General features: G+C 36.3%; 1 protein-coding gene and 1 non-coding gene across 2 annotated transcripts in view; both read right to left on the bottom strand.

Moving 5' to 3' along the window:
• Positions 1–22,246, bottom strand: part of LOC115221311 (palmitoyltransferase ZDHHC3-like) — a 67,907-nt gene that overhangs the window by 9,579 nt on the left and 36,082 nt on the right. The window contains exons 5-6 of the mRNA XM_036510633.1: positions 2,652–2,761; positions 1,301–1,362 (exon numbers count right to left, since the gene is read on the bottom strand). Coding sequence (XP_036366526.1) covers positions 1,301–1,362; positions 2,652–2,761 — 172 coding nt within the window. The remainder of the gene's footprint in view (positions 1–1,300; positions 1,363–2,651; positions 2,762–22,246) is intronic.
• LOC115221863 lies at positions 19,853–19,971 on the bottom strand. The gene has a single exon (XR_003882667.1). It is a non-coding gene; the product is annotated as a 5S ribosomal RNA (ribosomal RNA).

Raw genomic sequence — 22,246 nt, 5'->3', positions numbered from 1 at the left:
GAGACAGAGTAGAGACAGACAGACAGACAGCAAGATAGAATGCCACAGAGTTAGGTAAGCTAAATAGATTAGACATAGAGACAAGAGAGTTATGTAGCAAGAAACATAGGCTTTGAGGGCAGAGTTAAAAGGCAAGCTGTGTGCTCTTAAAAGCACATCTGCTTCTTCTAGTATTACAATCCGGTTTGTGGCTGTTGTATGTATGTGGGGTGGGCATATTAGAGTTGAACATTCAGGAAATAATAACAGGAAGTTGGAAACAAGTTTTTGGTGCTATCTGATTCTCTGTCTGAAGAATTTCTAATAGGAAGATTCTTACCTGTCTATAAAACAGGTAAATCTTTGTGATTCCTATTAGTAAATGAAACATGTGTAATGGGGAATAAATAATTCCCGAAACAAAATTTTAAAACTTCCTGTTTCGATAGAAAGACAATTAGTAAGCAATATAAAGATTTAGACAATTAACTAAAAAGATAGGTACATAGATAGGCGCAGGAGTGGCTCTGTGGTAAGTAGCTTGCTAACCAACCACATGGTTCCGGGTTCAGTCCCACTGCGTGGCATCTTGGGCAAGTGTCTTCTGCTATAGCCCCGGGCCGACCAATGCCTTGTGAGTGGATTTGGTAGACGGAAACTGAAAGAAGCCTGTCGTATATACATGTATGTGTGTGTTTGTGTGTCTGTGTTTGCCCCTAGCATTGCTTGACAACCGATGCTGGTGTGTTTACGTCTCCGTCACTCAGCGATTCAGCAAAAGAGACCGATAGAATAAGTACTGGGCTTATAAAGAATAAGTCCCGGGGTCGATTTGCTCGACTAAAGGCGGTGCTCCAGCATGGCCGCAGTCAATTGACTGAAACAAGTAAAAGAGTAAAAGAGTATATGGCTAGCTAATCAGACAGGTAGGCTGACTAACAGAGAGAGACAGTTGGCTATTAAATATAGACACATGGCTAAACAGTTAATTAGACATCTAGATAGTCAGAGAGACAATTAGCCAGAGCAGGAGAGAGTGTGGTCAGATGCAGAGTTAGAATCCTAAATGGACATGTGGTCGCCATATTCTGTAGAGAGACAAACAGACAGAGAATGGGGGATGCAGTGAGATGAGAGGCAGAAAACTTGTAGTTTCCTTCAAGAAGAAGGAAATTATATTTTGGGGGTTGGTTTAGGGGGAAAGAAAAAAAAGACAGAGCTTAAAAATAAGTTTGAGGGAAGATGGTGGAAAATTGATACTTTCAGATGAAGTTGCTGATAAAATAGCTTTTGATGAAATAAGATAAAATGGATAACGTACCTGTATAAAAGAGGAACTGGAGAAAAAACTTTTGGTTATATTCTCCAACACAGTTGTTGATCCTGTTAAAGACACCAAGAATTATATATATATATATATATATATATATATATATATATATGTATATACCACTGCATGCACACATATACATACATACATACACATAAACATATATATACTCAAAATAAGCAACAAGAATGACTCCGGTTTCTTATTCTTGTTGCTTATTTTGATTATAATCACCCCGCAAATTTTTATGGATAACACCATACAAAATTCTGGTGCATCTAAATTAAGTACCATATTCATTTGAATCTAAATTTTTGCTGGACTTATATATATGTATATATATATATATATATATATATCTAGATAGATAGATAAACATACATGTGTATATGTATGTATATACACACACACACACACACACAGAAAAAAGAACTAGAACACAGAATAATTCTCTTTAACTTAATCCATCTGGTTCTCATCTCTCTTTTATATAAATATACATATAGAAACACACACACACACAGATTAACATATCAATGTTAAGGGACTCAGTAAACAACCAAAATATCGGCTGGAATTCCCTTCTTCCTGTCAGGTGTAAAACCCCAGGACTGGCTTCCCCACCCATTAGGGCTGGTGTGATGAACACATCAGGACAGGCTGGGTAGATGTGCGGTGGGGGATGGGAGGTAGAAGAGCAAAATGGAGGCGAGTCTCAGCCAGACCCCTCACAGGCACAAATTCTTTTGGGGTGGGTAACAGTGTTAAAGTGAGTGGAGTAGGGATATTGGCAGAGAGAGAGAGAGAGATGGAGAGAGCATCACTCAGCTGTAGTGTATCCTCCTTATATCACTTGTACCACTACTGCAACAGCTCCTGCTCCTCTCAAGTACCAGGTTGTGTAGCCTCTACATCCATGCCCTCCTCTTGTCATTCTTATTTAGTCTCACAGTCAGAGTCCTTCATTAAACACTTCTTCTAGAACATTCTGTTCCCACCATTGTCTATGTCAACTGCAGTTCAAGCATCCCCCAGTGCCCTCTGCTGGTCTATAAATATAATAGTTTCCTTTCTTTAATTAATTATGTTTTCCTTTATTTTCATGCCCCCCCCCTAAAAAACTCAGGTTCTGGATCTGGTTGAGGGCCTAGGGTTTATGTTCTTTTCAGTTAAACCTCACCCCACAACCTCCTTTCCTCCCTCAGTCTGGTGGGGAGAGGGGTGCATGTAGAAAGCCATGGGCAGTGTCCCTCTAATTTTGATCCCCGAATGTTGCTATAGTAACTGGGTGGTTGAGGCAGGGGGGAAACCGAATGCAAAGTCAATTGAAGGTAATACTGACCAAGGGCAGTGGTGGTCCATCCGTCGTATACAGCGTTGACAAACTCGGCAGTGATGTGCTCGGGGTGGACGGTAGGTTTCACACTTCATGCACACAGTCCAACCGTTGTTCTGGATGGACGAACCAGGGAAAGAAAGAGAGACAAACGAGAAGATTAAGATAACGATGATAACAAGAAGTAAATGAGTTTCATGGATCGTTAATGAAAAAAAAATCACATGACAAGCTTCAAAAAGACATAAAATAAGAAAAAAAAAAGGAAAAACGTTATTTTAACGAAGCCAACACAATTAACAAACTAAAATACAGGCACCACCTAAAACAAAAAACACCTAAAAAAAATCAGTTTTGAAGGGAGTGGGAGAGAATTAAAATCTAATATTGCCAAAAAAAAAACATAATAATAATAATAAAAGGATCTTCTGAAGAAATAAAGAAATAACATTCTTGAAATATTTATTTAATTTTGAAAAACAACAAATTTCGTTAATGATAAAACAAAAAGAAAAAATGAATAAAAGCATTTCTAAGGAATTGAAAATCATCAACAACGACTATGACTATTAATTATGTTGATCCTGAATCCAATTAGCAATAATTCTATACCAAGAAAATGGAGGATCTAAGAGAGTCCATGGCACTTCAAAGAGAAATAATAATAATAATAATAATAATAATACATTAAACAAACAAACAAAAATAACATTTAAGAAATGACTAACTTTTATGAATTAAAGATTAAGAGCCAGGACCACAACAGTAACAACAACAAGATTTGAAAAAAAGAAAGAAGAATCTTATTTAAGTCTTGGTGGAACGAAAAGACAAACAACAAAGACGGTTTGGAAACATTGGTCTCAGAAGAAATCTTGTTAAACGGCTTAAAATGCAATGGAATGGTCAACAACAACAGCAACAGCAGCAATAACAACAACAAGCTGTGGAAAGATAATGCTGAGAAATGGAGCAGTTTACAGGGTTGTATACCGAGGGACGCATTCTGCATGAAGAACTGACAGTAAAGTGGGTTCTAATGGTGTTAATGTTGAGTCAAGAAATATTTAATGAATTAAAATTATGCGTGTAGTGACGAGGAAAAATAAACCAAAAACTTAATAACTTTATGATTAATTCTGGTAAAAAAGAAAGGGGAGACAACCCTGGAATTAAGGGAAATAATGCTTGATTTTTATTTAGTTTTATTTCTGTATTAAAAGAAGTTTGATTTTTAAGAAGAACACATTATCATTATTATTATTATTATTATTATTATTATTGTTATTATTATTATCTTAGATTAAAAGGATGAGATGAAAATTTGTCATGATATAGTTTTTCTTTTAGTTTTCTTTTTTTAGAACTGGTCGACCCATGATAGATTTTGGAGACTAATCCACCTGAATGTTGGAATTTAAAAAAAATGATATGGAAAAATAAGGCAGAAAGTATGTCAAAGGTTTAAAAAAAAACTTACAATAAAGACAAACATTAAAAAAGCCGATTAAAAAATACTACAAACTTATATTTATAAAAAAAAAAAAAAAACTTACCGACTCCATCAATTCCAGAACTTTTCTGAAACTAGAATTCCAATAGATTAACAACTCCAAGAATTCAAACTTATCTAAATTATGGTAGAGATATCCCATGATGCTTCATTATCATCATCATTGTCACTGATGTTTGAATATGAGCTCTTCTTTGCTAATGTGGGTTGGATAGGTTTGCAGTACAACAGTTGTCTGTGTGTCTTGACATTAGACAAACATACCCTAACACACTTCAAGGGGGGCAGGACCAAACTACTTTCCCCCTCATCTCTCTCTATCTACCTAGCAATCTATGTATGTATATATATATCATTCATGATGTGAAGGGTATTTCAAGACACTTAAATATCTGTGCATTGCTCTCTTCAAACAAATCAAGAGGGTTTTATTTCTTTCATATCCCCTAGGGAACATAACATGCTAACACAAGAAATGAAAGCATATGCACTCATTGTTGCCGTATGTGCAGAACACAGCAATTGAGAAATTGCCAATTTTCTGAATGTTGCAAGATCTTTTATAGAGAAAGTCCAGATGGTTTTGGAAGCGTTTGATGGGAATGTTTCCACTGCATGAGAGAAAAAAAATCATTTGAAACATTCGAACACTATAAGTTCTTGCAATTCAGCCAATGGGTTCTAAAACTTATCAATGATGACCCCAGAATTTCAATAAAGGCCCTCACCAAAGAACTCCAAGTGGTAGAGTGGACTATCACAACTGTGGTGCACGCAGACATTTGATACAATTTATATGTACTGAGATGAGGCCAACGCATGCCTGTAAGGACATGGAAACGGATCCATACCAAGTGATTGGCACAAGTCCTTCTAATGTCTCCAGAGTAATGTACACAAGGTTTCCAGCAGCTGTGGTGGTCTTTAGGAGTTGTGAGTAACGAAGGTTGTGTCATGTCAACTCACATATTCCCACAGGGTCCTAGAATTAATGCTGCTGAATACACTGAGGTGTTGGAGACAGTTGATAAACCTTCAACAAACCCCAACACCTTTTCATAAAACCCACCCAAGAATGGATGTGTCAGACAATCTTTTCGATCATTTAACACCAAACTCACAAGATTTAAAATCGTACGGATTCTTTTGTAGCGTCGTTGATACAGAGACTAACCGAACATCCTCGCTATACCGTGATACAATGACGGCCGCTATTGGCCGGGTGACATCTGAAATGAACAAAGACCATTTAGTGAAGGCGTGTCAATGATTCAGGTCCCAGCACTGAAGCAATCTTCAAAGTTGAAGGTGGATTCTCACAAGCTCTCTGATAAGAAAGCTTATTGAGAACAAATGCACAAATTTTTGTTAAAATATATTTGATCTTTGTTAGACTAGAATTGTTTTATTAAATTACCAAATATGTCCTCAAATACCTCATCATTTAATGTCCATTCTCTATGCTAGGATGGGTTTGGATTGTTTGGCAATAGATGGCAAGCCAGAGGGCCATGCCAATTCTAGTGTATATATATATATATATTATATATATATATATATATATATATATTTGTATATGTATATATTTTCATACACACACACACAGAGGCACAGACTTATGATTAGTATTAATATAATTAGTATGATAAAGCCAGACTTCCCTTTACATCATGAATGATGAGTGATAAATGAATAGGACTAATGTCTAATGTTGAATTGCATGTGACAATCATTGGTGGCAATGAAATCACCCAACCATGAAATACCTTTTATGGAATAAGACTGGAAAACCCAAAACTAGCAAAATGTGCTTAACTTTCAGGATGTGGTGCAGACATGGCCAACCCATTCAAGAGTGGGAGTGAGGGCAGGAGAAAAGAGGATAATGATGATGGTTAGTAGAAGTAGAAGTTAAGGAGGAGCTGCAAAGGGGGTAGAGAGAGAGAGAGAGAGAGAGAGAGAGAGAGAGAGAGAGACCTTTAAACACACACACAAGCATACATATGATAACATACACCCCCCCCCCCACTTTACATCTATGTTCACCATGGACAGGATGGTGTAATGTTTGACAGTCAGACAATATTACACCAATTGTAGGGGGTCACCTTGGGTCAGAGTACTTGAGAAAACCTTCATAGAGGGCACTGCAATCAACACTATGTACTGAGAGAATCCCAGAGTACAAGATTGCTGTCAGTTCTTGCCATGGTGCCTTGCCAATTTATCTATTGATTAACACTAATTATTAATTAAGAAATATAATGGAACTCACCAGATCAACAGAGAGGGGATATCTGCGAGTGGTGGGTGTGGTGGTGGGGGTGGGGGTTCTAGTGGTTTCTGTTGGTCGTACAGAAGGATGTCAATTAAATAATGAAGACACTATAGAGCCATTTGACTTGCTGGAAATAGCAGTCAAATCTCTCCTCAAATTACACCTTGACACTTTAAATAGATAGGATATGATGGACTGTGACAGAAAATACACAGACAGACAGTGAAGATAAATCATAGATCCATATTTGTTATACAAAACACAAATATATATTCTAATAATTTTTTTCTTAAAATTCTCCCTGCACTGTTATAAATATTTTTGAAATATTTTTTGCATAACATAAATAGAAAATTACAAAAACAATTTCAAGAAATAGGCAAGAAAAAGCCATATATAACATAAAATACATAAATATCATTTAAAATATAATTTAAAATATGCAAGAAAAGGCTAAATATATATAATTCAAAATGGAGACAGTCATCTCAATAAAAATTTATTGATGAAACATAAAACCATTTTGAAAGTAAAATGGTATTCCACTTATTACGATTTTCTTGGAAATTCCCAATAAATTAATTTATCAACTTAATTAATATTTGTGTTTAGACAGATTGGTTATAAAGTCCAACGTATTTCATGTAAAGGTTCCTACCATCCAAAAAGAATGGTCAACAGAGCATGTTGGTTCGGGCAATGCCATTGGACAGAACCAGCTTAAACCTTTAGCATTTAAAACCAAAACCCGTTTTTGGCCCAAATATTGTCCCTGTTTTATGTTCCAACCAACCAGAGCTGGCCTCTCACACCTACCCTATAATGCCAGTCTAGAAACAAACAGTCACAGCATCGAAAAAACCCATAGTTATGAGATAATCCAGGATTAATTCTAAACAATGTGAACAAATAAGGATTAGATTTGACAGAATAATCTGGACGCTAAATGGTTAAACCACTTTGGGTGGCATAAAGTGGTTTTTCTCACCTGGATTTTTCTAGATAAAAGGAAAGGTAAGTCCGGTATGTCTGGCAGAGACAATTAAATGTAGGGGTTGTCAGAGGAGCCCTTGGTGATGGCCTCAATCCATTTGTAAGTCTGATAAATGGTTGTCATTGATGCCTTGTTATTTTCTTCCCCCAGGTTATTTATTGCTTTTGTGTCTTATCAATGCGTCCACCCCTTCACCCGCCATGAGGTTACTAGTTTAGTCACCGACAGCCAAATAGAATTGGTTTATATGTTTATCAATAGCAGATTGTTTTTGATCTGATCTGACATATAAATATGCAAGGGAAACCGAGTTACATAATCAGACAGGTTTTGTGTAATTCACCCTTTCTGGTTCACTGCATTCAGCCAACAGGTTTTCTTCTTTTCACAACAACAAACTGCTTTAAATAAACAATATGCACCTCATTCACCCTTTAACCTTCAAGTGTCATCTATAAACAACACGAAGTCATCAGAGAGACAATATTTCCACAAACAGAGAAGTTGGAAAGATTTTTAAATGGGAAGAGGACAACAACCAAAATACAATCAAATGAACCGTTCCATCATTCAGTCTCATCAATCACGTCCACAATGGCCCCTAAATATTCCACATGGACTCTTCTGCTTTATCCAATGTTATGTAACAATTCTATTCTCTTTGAAAATAACAGAACGTTTGAAAAGTTGCAGGACTTTTATAATCAACTTGTCAATATTGTTTTTGGAAGGAACGGTTACTGTTGCTGCTGTTGGAATGAAACATTGATAAATACATGGGACAAACCATAGCTTGTTCTATTGCTGCTGGACAGAGAGACAAAATTGAACAGACATTGCTAATTAGATCACAGCTGTAATTAAATGTAGGAGCAGAGAATGTGAAGGACAGAGCTGGATGTGGGACAACATTGTAAATTAGATACATCAAATACACACACACACACACACACAGAGGCACACATGCACACACACACACACACATGCAAACACACACACACATGCACACACACACATGCACACGCACACACATGCACACACATACACATGCACACATACACACACACATGCACACACACACACACATGCACACACACACACACACACACGCACACACACACGCACACACACACATGCCACACACACATGCACACGCACATGCACGCACACACATGCACACGCACACACACACACATGCACACACACAAGTACACATACACACACATGCACACACACACACACAGCACACACACACACATGCACACACACACACACATGCACACACACACACACACACGCACACACATACACACATGCACACACACACACATGCACACACACACACACATACATACACACACACGCACACACACACACCACACACACACACACATGCACACACACACTGAAAACTACTTCCAATACTGAAGAGTCCAGGTTGACATCCAACATTTGTGTTTAGTGATCAGCTGAGGGTAAAACATAGATCGGTCAGTTTAGTGACCGGACAAACATGTAAAACTCTGTTTTGATTAAATTAAAGTCAATTGTTAATCAATCAATTAACTGCAGCGAATACTAAATATTAATTTCAAATAAATCAATACCCCAAAAAAGTGATGAAAGGGCAATTTTGATGTTCGAAATGGTGGGGTAAGATTTTCGTTATATTTAAAAAAAAAAAAAAGAAAGAAAATGAGAGAATTTAGTATTTTTAGATCATAATAATTATTATTATAATATTAGGTTGTCCCAAAAGTTCATAAACACTTGCGAAAATTGAATTTTTACTCGCCAAGTACTAACAAAAACAACAAAAATTATTCCTCAAAATAAAGACAATTATTTTCCAAGACTTTCTACGAACTTTTGGGACGACCTTATAATAAAGATGGTTTCAAATTTTGGCACAATGCCAGCAAGTTCATGGAAGGGGGGGGGGGTAAGTCGATTGCACCGACCTCAATTCTTGATTGGTCCTTATTTTATTGAGCCTGAAAGAATGAAAGGCAAAGTCAACCTCAATGAAATTTGAACTCAGAACACAAAGACAGACGAAATATCACAAAGCATTTTGCCTGGCGTGCTAACCACTCTGCCAGCTTGCCACCTTAATAATAACAATAATAATAATAATAATAATAATAATGATGGTCCCTTCTAAGGCCAGCAGATTTGGGGGATACTTGACTGGTGCTTTATCCTACTGACCCCCAAATGGATGAAGGGCAAAGTTAACCTCAGTGAGGAGATTTGAAAGGCTGGAAGTAATACTGCGAGGAATTTTTATCTGGTGCTCCACCGATTCTGCCAAGTGACAAGAAAAGCACAAATGGTAAAAACCCTTAAAACAAAAACAAAAAAATAAATTTTTCTGAAAAAGGAGAAAACAACAATAACATGAACATCAATGGTAACAACAACAACAACAATAATAATACTAAGAAAAAGAAAAAGAAGAATGATTAACAGATTGTTTCTGATATATTAATTAATTGAAACAAGTAATAAGATAATTAAAACATGGTAATGTTCAACCATTAACGTGTTCGTTTAAGATACATATTCAATTAAATATTATTATTAAGTATTTGAAGAATTGTCGATTAACATGAAGCATGTCTCGGGGGTGGGGAGAAACATGCATGAGAAAGGGCACACTTGCTAATACATACATATATATATATACATATATATATATATACACATACATATGTATACACATACACATTCATTGGTTTAGAGATTGAGACATTTATGCATACACTTATATATAAATACAGATTTATACAAACATACATTTGTACATACATTTATATACACATAGATATATACATAGATTTATGCACACATATCATATTTACTTGTGTATAAGTCACAAGCATGTGTGTCAGTGTGCGTGTGTGTATATATATACACACACAAACTTTACCCCCTGTATAAGTTGCATGCTAATCAAAATCATGTATAACACATGAGTGAATATGGTATATTTATATATACATTGATTTGTACATACATTTGTATATAGACTGATGCATCTATACACTTATACATCCAGGAGGCCCAATCTCTCACTTTGTAAAGACAAAGTGAAAAACATTCTCATTCCTCAAAGAATTATTTTGTCATGAATTCCACAAACTTCCAATCAAAATGGTTCTACTTTTCACCATTTATTTTTCACTTGTTTCAGTCATTGTGGCCATGCTGGGGCATCACCTTGAACACCTTTTAGTGAAATGAATTGTACCACCCTGTACCAGTTATTTTTTTGTGTCTGTTTTGTATGTTTTATATTTGAGAGGTAACATGTTTGGTCATGTGACTAACCACTTCAACCAATGAGAGTCGGCCTAACTGATAGAGTGCAGGCACACGTTCAGTCCTTCCTCTCTGTTGCCTGACTCATCGGATGAAACTCTGAGTAACAACACAGAGAATCAAGAAGAGAAATTCTACACCCTCCACTGGAAGTTCTATTATTTGTAATCATAGGCAGGTGGGTGGGTGGGTAGGTCTGACTAGAGAGACGGACAGACAGACACAGATATGTATAAATGGATGGATGGACATGAATGTATGTAAGTAGAAGCTTACACAAAACATATGTATGTAGATATGAATGTATATATGCATGTATAAACTACACGAAATATATATATACATATAAGCTACATGACTATACACATACACACACCTACTCATTGGCAGAAAGAAATATACATGAAGAAAGCAGGACTGGGAAACTACAATAAAATTATTTGCCAAAAGCAGCATCACTTAAAACTATGACACGTCAGCTAAGCATAAATTTCCACCTGGCCTGCTCACTGATATACATATATATGTATGTATAACACACACACACACACACACATTGGTGAACGGAATTATTTCATCCATTTGGTTAAACTCCCTCTGATGAGTGCTGCTGAAGTGAATCAGTCGAAACCTTTAGCCCCAATGAAACAATCCTGTTCACCAACAACTAACAATTATATAGCTCTAACACAGAGATGCATTGAGCACTTTTTACAGGAAAAGCAATAATGGAACTCTCACACACAAACACACATATATACACATATGTATGTATATAGTAAACTCTATCAAAAAACTTGAGTGAATCTGCCATGGGGAATGGAAAGTCCATCATGTCAGACTGAGGGCTTTTTCAGGGCAAAAGTTGAAAAAAGTGAAAATAATTTTACAAAGAGTTTTATATTTTCAAAGTTGCAACCATTTTTTTTTCTAACTTTGAAGATGTAAAACTCTGTTGTGTCTCATCAATTTCTCTTCTTTCAACTTTTCTTTGAAGAAGGACTTTTGTCCAAACGTTAGGTTTGCCAATCCTCACTGCAAATTCGTTGAACTCTTTGCATCAGTTTCATAAATTAATATATTCTTGCAGATATAGACCAACACCAGTCTCTTTGGAATCTGATCATGCACACACACACACGCGCACATGTACACACACACACACACACACAAAGCCATGTGTTGAAGTTGTAAGAATGCAAGATGAACATGAGGAAAAGTCTCTATCAGACTGGTGCCATGTTGAAATATTCTTTAACCAAAATCTTTTCAAATATTCAGAAACAAAAATCAAGAATAAAGAAACCAAAATATAAAAAAAATTATTTTTGTGTTTTTCTGTATTTTTCGTAATGATTACATTTTTTTTGTTTTCTTTGTTTCTCTGGTGGAACTGGAGGAGGGGGTCCAATGGTCTAAAGGGGTTTACTGAAATTTCAGGCGTAGGGGCTGGGCTCTTTCCCCAGTATTATAGGCCCTGGAGCAAAACAATACACATACATACATTAACACTCAGTCCCCTAGACTTGTTGGGGGGGGGGTGCACCAAATAACACCCCAGTGTGTGCACACCTTCGGGTAGCAGTGGGAGAGGGAATTCTAAGGTGCGCTTTTGATGAAGATGGCTAAAAAGAATCACCAGAAAGGAACTTTCTTTTTGTTATCATTGTTGTTTAGCCCCAAGTTTGCTCTGAAAAGACCTATGATAAAGAGGCATTCCAACAATGACCATCCTGTCTTTCATGTATATCTAGAACATTATCACATGTGCTCTACTCTTTTTAAGACAGCAGAGTGTGTTTTTGTGGGATATTGGCTGTTATTTCTAGCATATCAAACAATCACATAAGTCAACAGTTTTTTTTTTTTGGTGGTGGGGGTGTTTATCTGTTGAGGCAGATATTCTGAGTCAGATGCTGAGCTGGTCACCAACCCTTCTCTGTTTCTAAGCAAGGTAATGTTTCCCCGTGGCCAGACATGTTTTCATGGCAGACTGCAAATGAAGGACATTGTTTGCATGGCAGACACTGATTTACAACTACATGGGACGTCAATACAAGTACATTCACACACACACACACACACTCTAGTTTTTTTTTCCTTTCTTTTTTTCCAGTTTCCATCGACCAAATCTACTCATAAGGATTTGGTTGGCCCAAGGCTGAGCCCATGTAGCCATGCATGGGGACTGAAAATGAAGCCACATGACTGGAGAACAAACTTCTTAACCACAGCCATGTCTGCACCGAAACATGTATGTGCATAAATGCATGTGTATATATATACAATTTTAAATATGTTATATGTATATAATATATATTGTTATTGTTAATAATGTTATTTATAGATCTATAGATACCTAAAGATATGCATGCATATACAGAGATACATACATATATATATGTGTGGTGTATGTATATATCATTTCACAGTTTATTGAAAGTTATCAACAAATATATATATTTACACACAGCAAATATATGTATGTACACCTTTTCAACATAAGGAAGATAACGCCTTTTAAATACATACAACTCTCTCTCTCTCTCTCTATCTCTCTTTTATATATATAGATATATATACACACATACACATATATATACATATATACACACACACATATACATATATATATATACATATATATACATATATACATATATATATATACATATATATATACATACACATACATATATATATACATACAAATATATCTACACACACACACATTTATATAACATATTTCCTTTACCACCCTTGCCCACCTCCTCTGTTCCAAAATCCATAAAAGATGTGAGTTAGAGATAAGTTCAACATGTCAAACAGTTACAAATATATTATTGGGCTTAAGAGCAGAAACCACTTGTGTGAGACTAATCTTTAGGCTACATCTAAACACATATACGCATTATACATACATACACACATACATACATCTATATATATATAGCACTGCATGTAGCTGCACAGGTAGCAACAACTAATACATACATATATGCACATACACGCACATATGCACGTTCTCAGCCAAACTACTGACTACTACATAACTACGTACGACTACACACTAAATACCAATGTTCAGAAGCAAAGGTGAGAAGCTAACGAACTCCAAGGAACATGAAGCACCTCTGCAAACCTTGTTTAAAATATACAGTTTTATCATTTAACTATTTTGATGTAGAAACGTTAAATATTCTTTGGTTTAATATTTCCTCCAAACTATTTTAGCTTATTATTTCTAATTAACATATTATTGCTAATGATACTATTAACATATAATTAATATAATGTTTCTAACATATTCTCCATAGCAGAAGCTAAATTATCTTCAAAGAAAATAGAAAGACAAGTTTGGGTGTTGGAATCAATTTTAAACACCATCTGCTTGCTTTCTGCATGACCTGGATGTATGTACACTCTTAGTCATTTGCAAGGGTCTTATATGCATACACGTGTGTGTGTGTGTGTGTAAAGAGCAAGGGTAAAGACCCCCCCTGTCATTCATGAATGGTCATGGGATTGCACCTAGGGAGTTCCCCTCCAAGGCATAAGTCCAGGCAAGATTGTTTATGGAGGACCAGCAGTCGCCCATGCGTGCCAGCCTCCCCTCTCCGTGCCACCGATGTTACCCATATATATATATGCTTTATATAATTTTTTTTTAATGTCAAAACAAAGCAAATTAAAAGTTAAAAATACAGGGTTATTACCAAGTATTACTACTAACACACACACACAATAACAGTTTGGCTCAGCTCCACATAAAGTTTTGTAGGAATTGTCCACATCCTCATTTGTTCCAGTAAGTCTGTCTCCAAACATCTGAAGTTGAATCAGATGCAGTGTGCAAGACGGAAGTCTATGTTGGTAGAAGAATGTGATGCAGATTGGATGAGGACAACTGTAGAAAGAAGTACTGAATTATTGATGTGGAAGATACCTCTGGAAGAGGAAGATATGGGACACTGATTGGAAGCTGTTGCACCTGATGAGGGAGGATTTACAAGACAACATGATGATGCAGAAGACCTGATCGTTAGTGTAAGAAAGGTGAAATGGATGTGAAAATGATGAAGGCATGAGTTGGAGACTGAGATACCTATGTCTATCTATATATAGATAAACAGATAGATAGATAGGCAGGTAGATAGACAGGTAGATAGATAGGCAGGTAGATAGATAGGTAGGTAGATAGATAGACAGGTAGATATAGACATGGTATGAAGTTCAACAAAGTGTAGTATTTTTGATCAGTTAAGAGAGTAAAAACCGCACAAAAACCTGTGAGGTTCAGGTACCCAGGCTTTCCTGGATGGAATTTATCTCACCATTGCTCCAGCTGGTAATGTTAACATGGTGGGTCATATATCACCTTGTAATTATTAAGTCTCCACCTCTAACCCTTCCTACCTTATCAATACCTCTTCATCTCCCTATCACACACCCTTCTCCTATTCAACCATAATACTGGATTGTCCATACCCAATCTCTTCCTACCAACATCCATATTTCACTAATCCCCTCTCTCTCATCACAATGTCTGAGTAAAGAGGGTCCACATCAAAAGAGTCTCCAGTTGGTATCCCCTACCTCAGTTTACTTTTCTGGTCTCCATGCCAACCATCACACCTTCTATTCCATGCCACTCCTTATTGGCATCTGTCACTTTCTCATCACCAACCGTCTACATAAGTATTCATCCATCATGTCCTCTCTCTCTCTCTCAAGGGCAGTAACTCCAATGGAATCAGGCTATCAAGACCCATCCAAAACCTTGTAAACATGGGAAGCAGTCATAAAATGATGATGATGAATATTTTTTAAATTACTCGATACACACACACAAATATATATATATAAACACATTATATCTTAAGACACACACACACATGTACATATATAGTTGTATGCAAAGTGGATCTGTGAGATGGTAACTACATTTATGCACAACATTATAGTGCAAGCAATTGCCAGTCATAGGGCAATTACCTTATACTCAGTAGTTGCATGTTTTCTTCACCAGGGCTTACATTGGTGGTATGACTGATGTTAAGCAATGTTATTTTGTACATCTAAGCTCTTTCTCTAATAGTGCCATGAAACATTCAACCTCCTTTGCCACCCATATACATTACATCAAGATTGAGGGTATACTCTTCAACCTGTTCTGTGATGACACTCCCTACACAGGAAATCAATGACCTTGTCAATTATATTGGCATGAATCATTCATTATATTACATCACAGCAAGGTCTCTCTACTACAAAACCTTTTCTCATTACCTTAAATCCTTATAATTCTACCATTATGAATAGCCTCCCATTTTTGGTTTTTACTTTTAATTCTTGCCTCTTACAACTATAATTTTCTTACACTCCTCCTTCTCTTACTCTTTTCTTCCAATTCCTCTCTCCCCCACCCTAATCCCTGTAAACCTATATATTTATAAACACTATGAAATATTCCTTTTGCCGCATTCTTCTGACGATGGTGGCCTGGCCTAGTCTAATGGATCCATAGTGACTTGGGTTCTTCCATACAGTTATGAGATTATGGGTCTTTGTTATGTAAAGAACATAATTATGATATAAGCTATCGTGTGTTTGAAACAGATGTCAAGATAAGACCATTGCATAACTGATTTTTGGATTCTCAGTTCCATAATCTCTATTTTGTACTGAATGTAAATACACTCATCAAACCCACTTGCATTTATCTGTCTTTCTAGTTCATATATATATATATATATATATGTATGTAATATATTTATTTGTATATATATATATATATATAATATATATATATATATATACAAATATATATAAATATGAACACAAACATACATGTGTACAACGCATTTATTAAGGTCATGCATTTGTAAAAGTTATAATGTAATGTTGGTTATTATTGTTCTTATTCCGGATACATTTGTGACAACTAGTAAAACTACAACTACTACTACTATTACTATTATTATTATTATTATTATTATCATTATTATTACTACTACTACTATTACTACAACTACTGCTACTACCAATACTATTCAATAACTAAAAAGCAAAATACCAATGAAATAGCTCATACATTGTAATAATAACAACATAAAAATAATAACAATAATAATAATAATAATAATAATACTTTTAGCACTTGCTGCTTCATATTCCGAGGAGTCTAAACTGAACACTAAATATCTACCTCCAACATTCATCATTATATATATATATATTATATATATATATATATAATATATATATATATATATATATATATATATATATAAATATGCAAACACACACAGGTCAGCAACCAACTAAGTCTCTGTGTCAGATGACATTACCTGGATCAGACCACAATTGAAATTTGGCAATAAAATAGCAACGTTTACAAACAATCAGAATGGGGAAATTAAGAGAAGATGATCAGGTCGGAAGATGAGATGTTATCAATGGATCAGTTAAGCTGATCCTTGGATCAGTTCATATCAATGATGATAAGGTAAGAGACCAGCCTAGTACAGTTATTCTGGTTTTATTCCATGGATCAGTCAATAGGATCCATGGATGAGTCAATATCATCCATGGATAAGAAGAGAAACAAACAGGATTAGATGGAACTGTAATCTTTCAGAAATGTAGGATGAGTTCATTCTCACCAATACTCAACATGCATTTCACTACAATATGATGACAGGATGTAATTGTTAGTAAAGACAGTGAATACTAATACAACAGCAACTATTTATACTACTAATACTAACACCGTTACCCACAGACATAGTCTCCAAAGCAAAACTTCACAGCAACACATGCTGAGTGAACCCCAAGTTTCCCATATTTTTTCTGGGTTGAAGAAATTTAACTGTTACTTGTAGGAGTTTAACCCTTTCCTTACCAACTGGCTGAAACCGGTGTGGCTCTTTAGTATAAATGTCTTGTTTTCATAAGTTTTGAATTCAAATCTTCCACCAAATCTTAGTTAAAATTTATGTTCCTAACACTAGCTTAATGATAACGAAGTTAATTTACTAAATTCTTTGATATATTTAAAATTAATTGAAAGAAACACAGAGCATCTCAACAGAAATGCAGTAACAAAAGGGTTAAGGTATGGTAGCTAATTCTCACAGGGCAGGGTTTGGCTGCTAATTCTAACAGGTTGAGAATTGGTTACTAATTGGTGTCTGTAATAGACTGGCATTTTGTTTCTGGTTCTGATAAGTTGGGGTTTGGTTGCTAATTCTAACGAGCCAAGATTTGGTTAGTAATTCTCTGAGGACAGAATTTTGTTGCTAATTCTATCTGGCTGAACAAACACAACTTTTGGGAAATTCCAGTTGAAACAAATTTCAACTAATTTGAATTCTTTGTAGGAACCATTTCACTTCACGCCTTTACTAACCTTCAGAAAGTAATGCATGCCACAACTTCACATTTTCTCTCCCTTAAAATATCTTAGACTTCATACTTGCATGAAGCATATTTAAAAATTGTTATGTCAGCTATCATTAATACCATCATCATCATCATCATCATCATTACTACAACCACTGCCACCACCACCACCACCACCACCACCACACTACTACTGTTGCTGCTGCTGCTACCAAAGACAATTCCCAAAGATCCTCCTCCTCCTCCTCTACTCTGACATCTTAGAAGACATTTGCCCAAGGTGCCACACAATGTGATTGAACCAGGAACCATGTGGTTAGGAAACAAACTGCTTACCACACAGCCACGTCTGCTCCTCCTATAAAAGGCTTTTGAGGGGAGGGGAGAGGATAAAAAAAACCATGACTCACACATCTCCTTGGGGAAGTGTTGGCTGTTCATTGAATACATTTACCTCTCCCTAACACACACACACACACATTCACTCCCCACCCTTCGGCACTCAAGGAATCTCTATCTATTGCTAGGATGCCTTATCAAATTTCAACTTATCAATTATAACAAGAATCTATGAAAATATAAATTCTGACAGAGTAAATTCCCAAATTCCCAAATCTTCAAACTCGAAATAGAATTTGAAAAATAATAATAATAATAAATACAAACACATACAAAACAAAAAAGAAAAACATTTTAATCCTGTAACTTCCATTTCTCCACAAACTAACTGCTAGCCCCCCCCCCATTGACCCCCACCCGACCAAGAAACATGCATACACACACACATACATGATCATATATTCATCTCATGGCCTGACATATACATACACGCACACATACACAAACACATATACACATACTTGCGTACAGACATGCAAATAGATACGTGTACACATACATACACACATACATACACACACACATACATACATACATACATACATACATACATACATACACACATACATACATACACACACACATACATACATACACACACGCATACATACACACATACATACATACACACATACATACACACATACATACATACATACACACACATGCATACATACATACATACATACATATAATCATACATACATACACACACACACATACATACATACACACATACATGAGGTAGGGTGGGGCAAAAGAAACAATGATCGTTTTCACATCCATATTTCCATGTTGGTATGGGTTAGATGCATGTCCTCTCCCTGCCTTTTCTACTGCTACAACAGGGGCCTCAGTTCCTTGGAGCTCTCTCTCTCTCTCTCCCCTCATGTCCACTTTACCCAGGTGCTCCTGACTTACTCACCACTTCCTCTCACCCCACATCGAGTGTCCTGAGAAAGTGCAGTAAGGAAGCGGGAGTTGACCAAAGATGACATATTCGGATCCGTCTGAGACTATTTATGGTAATAAAGACATGGCATTGGATTCAGGTGGTGGATACAGAGAAGAAGAACTTAATGGAATCTTTAAAAATATCTTGTGGATGGAATGAAGGATACCTTCTGTTGAATCATCATCATCATCGTTTAACGTCCGTTTTCCGCACTAGAACGGGTTGGACGGTTCGACCGGGATCTGGGAAGCCAGGGGCTGCACCAGGCTCCAGTCTGATCTGGCAGTGTTTCTACAGCTGGATACCCTTCCTAACGCCAACCACTCAAAAGAGAGAAAGACGTTTACAGCACCTAGGTTTCCCAAGCGGTCACCCATCTAAGTACTAACTAGGCTCAACTTTGCTTAACTTCAGTGATCGGACAAGAACCGGTGTTTTCAAAGTGATATGGCCGTAAAAAAAATGGCAACTCTGAGAATGAAACCTTCTGGATGGAATAACCATATTTTATACTCTCTGCAATAGACTATATCGAGTACTGTATGGAATAAAGTACTATTTTATACTGCTTGGAACAAAACATCTCCAAACAAATATAAAGTGGAAATTCTCAAAGAAGTAAACCTTGTTTGGATTAAACACAACACTATAAATGATAAGACTAATTAGTGGAGAAATCATCAATTTTTAATACAACATTCTGTTAGGACAGGTAAGTTAACAAGCATAGGTGAGGGGCTAAGAAGTTAGCTGCCTAGCTGTGGAGTTTTAGGTTCAGTCTCACTGTGCAGCCCCCTCAACAAGTGTCTTCTAATATGTGTCTCAGGCCAACCAATGCCCTGTAAGTAAACTTGCTAGATGGAATCTGTAAACAGCCTTTCATTTGTGTGTTTATACTTTTATTTCTCCAAACGCCCCAAAGCTATGAGCAGTGCCATTGTTGTTGTCATATCATCAACTCACTTCGCACTTTTTAAGAATAAGAGACTCCTTACTTGGCAAAACAGGTTTTAGCATCAGGAAGGGTAATCTAGCTGTAAAGCACTGCAGCAGTATGTATATATATATATATATATATATATATATATATATGTATGTATGTATGTATGTATGTGTGTGTATACACACAAATAGATATACAAATACATGGTATGAAGTCTGCTGTGCATTTGCACTAAATTTTACCATTCTAGCTCACTTCCACTGTTTACAGCAGTGCTTGGAAGGAAGGTGTGTAGCATAAGATCATTGCATTGACCATGACAGAGAAAGTTGAGCAGAGAATTTGCATCAAATTTTGCCAAAAGCTTGGTGATACCTACAGAGAGGCTTATACAAAGTTTTCAAAAAGTTTCCATCATTCTCAACACAATCAAGAAGATCTTGATTGTGTCTTTTTGGTCAGCTGAAAGTAGTTTTGGCACAAACTTGGCAGACACACGTCTCATACCCAAATCTTCAGTGATAATGGACTGAACTGAACCATAACTAATCTGCGCATCCTCTGATAACTCACGGATGGTGATTCAACGATTTCCACAGCTGCATGCACATCTGCAATGTTTTTCTCAATTCTTCTGGGTGACATTTTTTCGGCCATCTTGGAAAAGTCTGAACCATTCGTACACTTGTGTGCAGCTCATACACTCCTCACCAAACACTTCCTGCAACTTTGCGCAGGCCTCTGAACAGATATTGCCACGACATCTTTCTCTGTCATGTCCAATGCTATGATCACATGCTACACACGTTCCTTCCAAGCACTGCTGTAAACAGCAGAAGTGAGCTGGAACACTGAAACTTAGTGCGCATGCATAGCAGAGTTTAAGGTCAATCTTTGCCAAGTGGCTTCCCTCTGCGTGATTTAGCTTTGTTACTATGGCAACAGTCCGGATACTTATTGATCAGACCATGTATATACACGTGTGTGTGTGTATTCATCTAACCCATACAATCACGGGAAACAATAACTGGAGGCAAAAACAAATGAACAAATACTGAACAAGACAATCTGCATCATATCCATATGGAGAGGAAAAAAATATTATAATTTACAACATGGCTGTCATATTGAGTGCGTCTGGATGTGTGAGGAACGAAGTAGCCATGATGGATGAGCAGTAACCAAGACCACAGAGGTGTTGATGGTCAAATAGTAACATCTATTTTGGGAAAATGTCACAGTCTTTCTTTGGCCTGAAGCAGAAATTCAATCTCTAAGGATAAAGAAAGAAAAAAACCAAAAGTCCTATTAATCCTCCAACAAGGAAACCATTAGAAGTGAAAAAACTGTCATTTATGATTTAGCGTGTCACCCTACAGTTTATACATTATTATAATAATATTATTTGCCCCAGCATGGCCGCGGCCTTCGGGCTAAAACATTTTTAAGGATTTAAGGATTATTATTATTATTATTATATTATTATTATAATTATATTATTATTATTATTATCATTACATTATTATTATTATTATTATTATATTATTATTATCTATTTCTTTTACTAGCCACAAGGGGCTAAACACAGAGGAAACAAACAAGGGCAGACAGATGGGTTAAGTCGATTATATTGACCCCAGTGCATAATTGGTACTTAATTTATCGACCCCGAAAAGATGAAAGGCAAAGTCAACCTTGGCGGAATTTGAACTCAGAACGCAGCGGCAGACGAAATACTGCTAGGCATTTTGCCCGGCATGCTAATGTTTCTGCCAGCTCGCCTATTATTAT

Source organism: Octopus sinensis, linkage group LG18 (assembly GCF_006345805.1).
Source record: "Octopus sinensis linkage group LG18, ASM634580v1, whole genome shotgun sequence".
NCBI lineage: Eukaryota > Metazoa > Mollusca > Cephalopoda > Octopoda > Octopodidae > Octopus > Octopus sinensis.
Note: the sequence above shows the minus strand (reverse complement) of the source record. Positions and strands in the feature narration are given on the sequence as shown.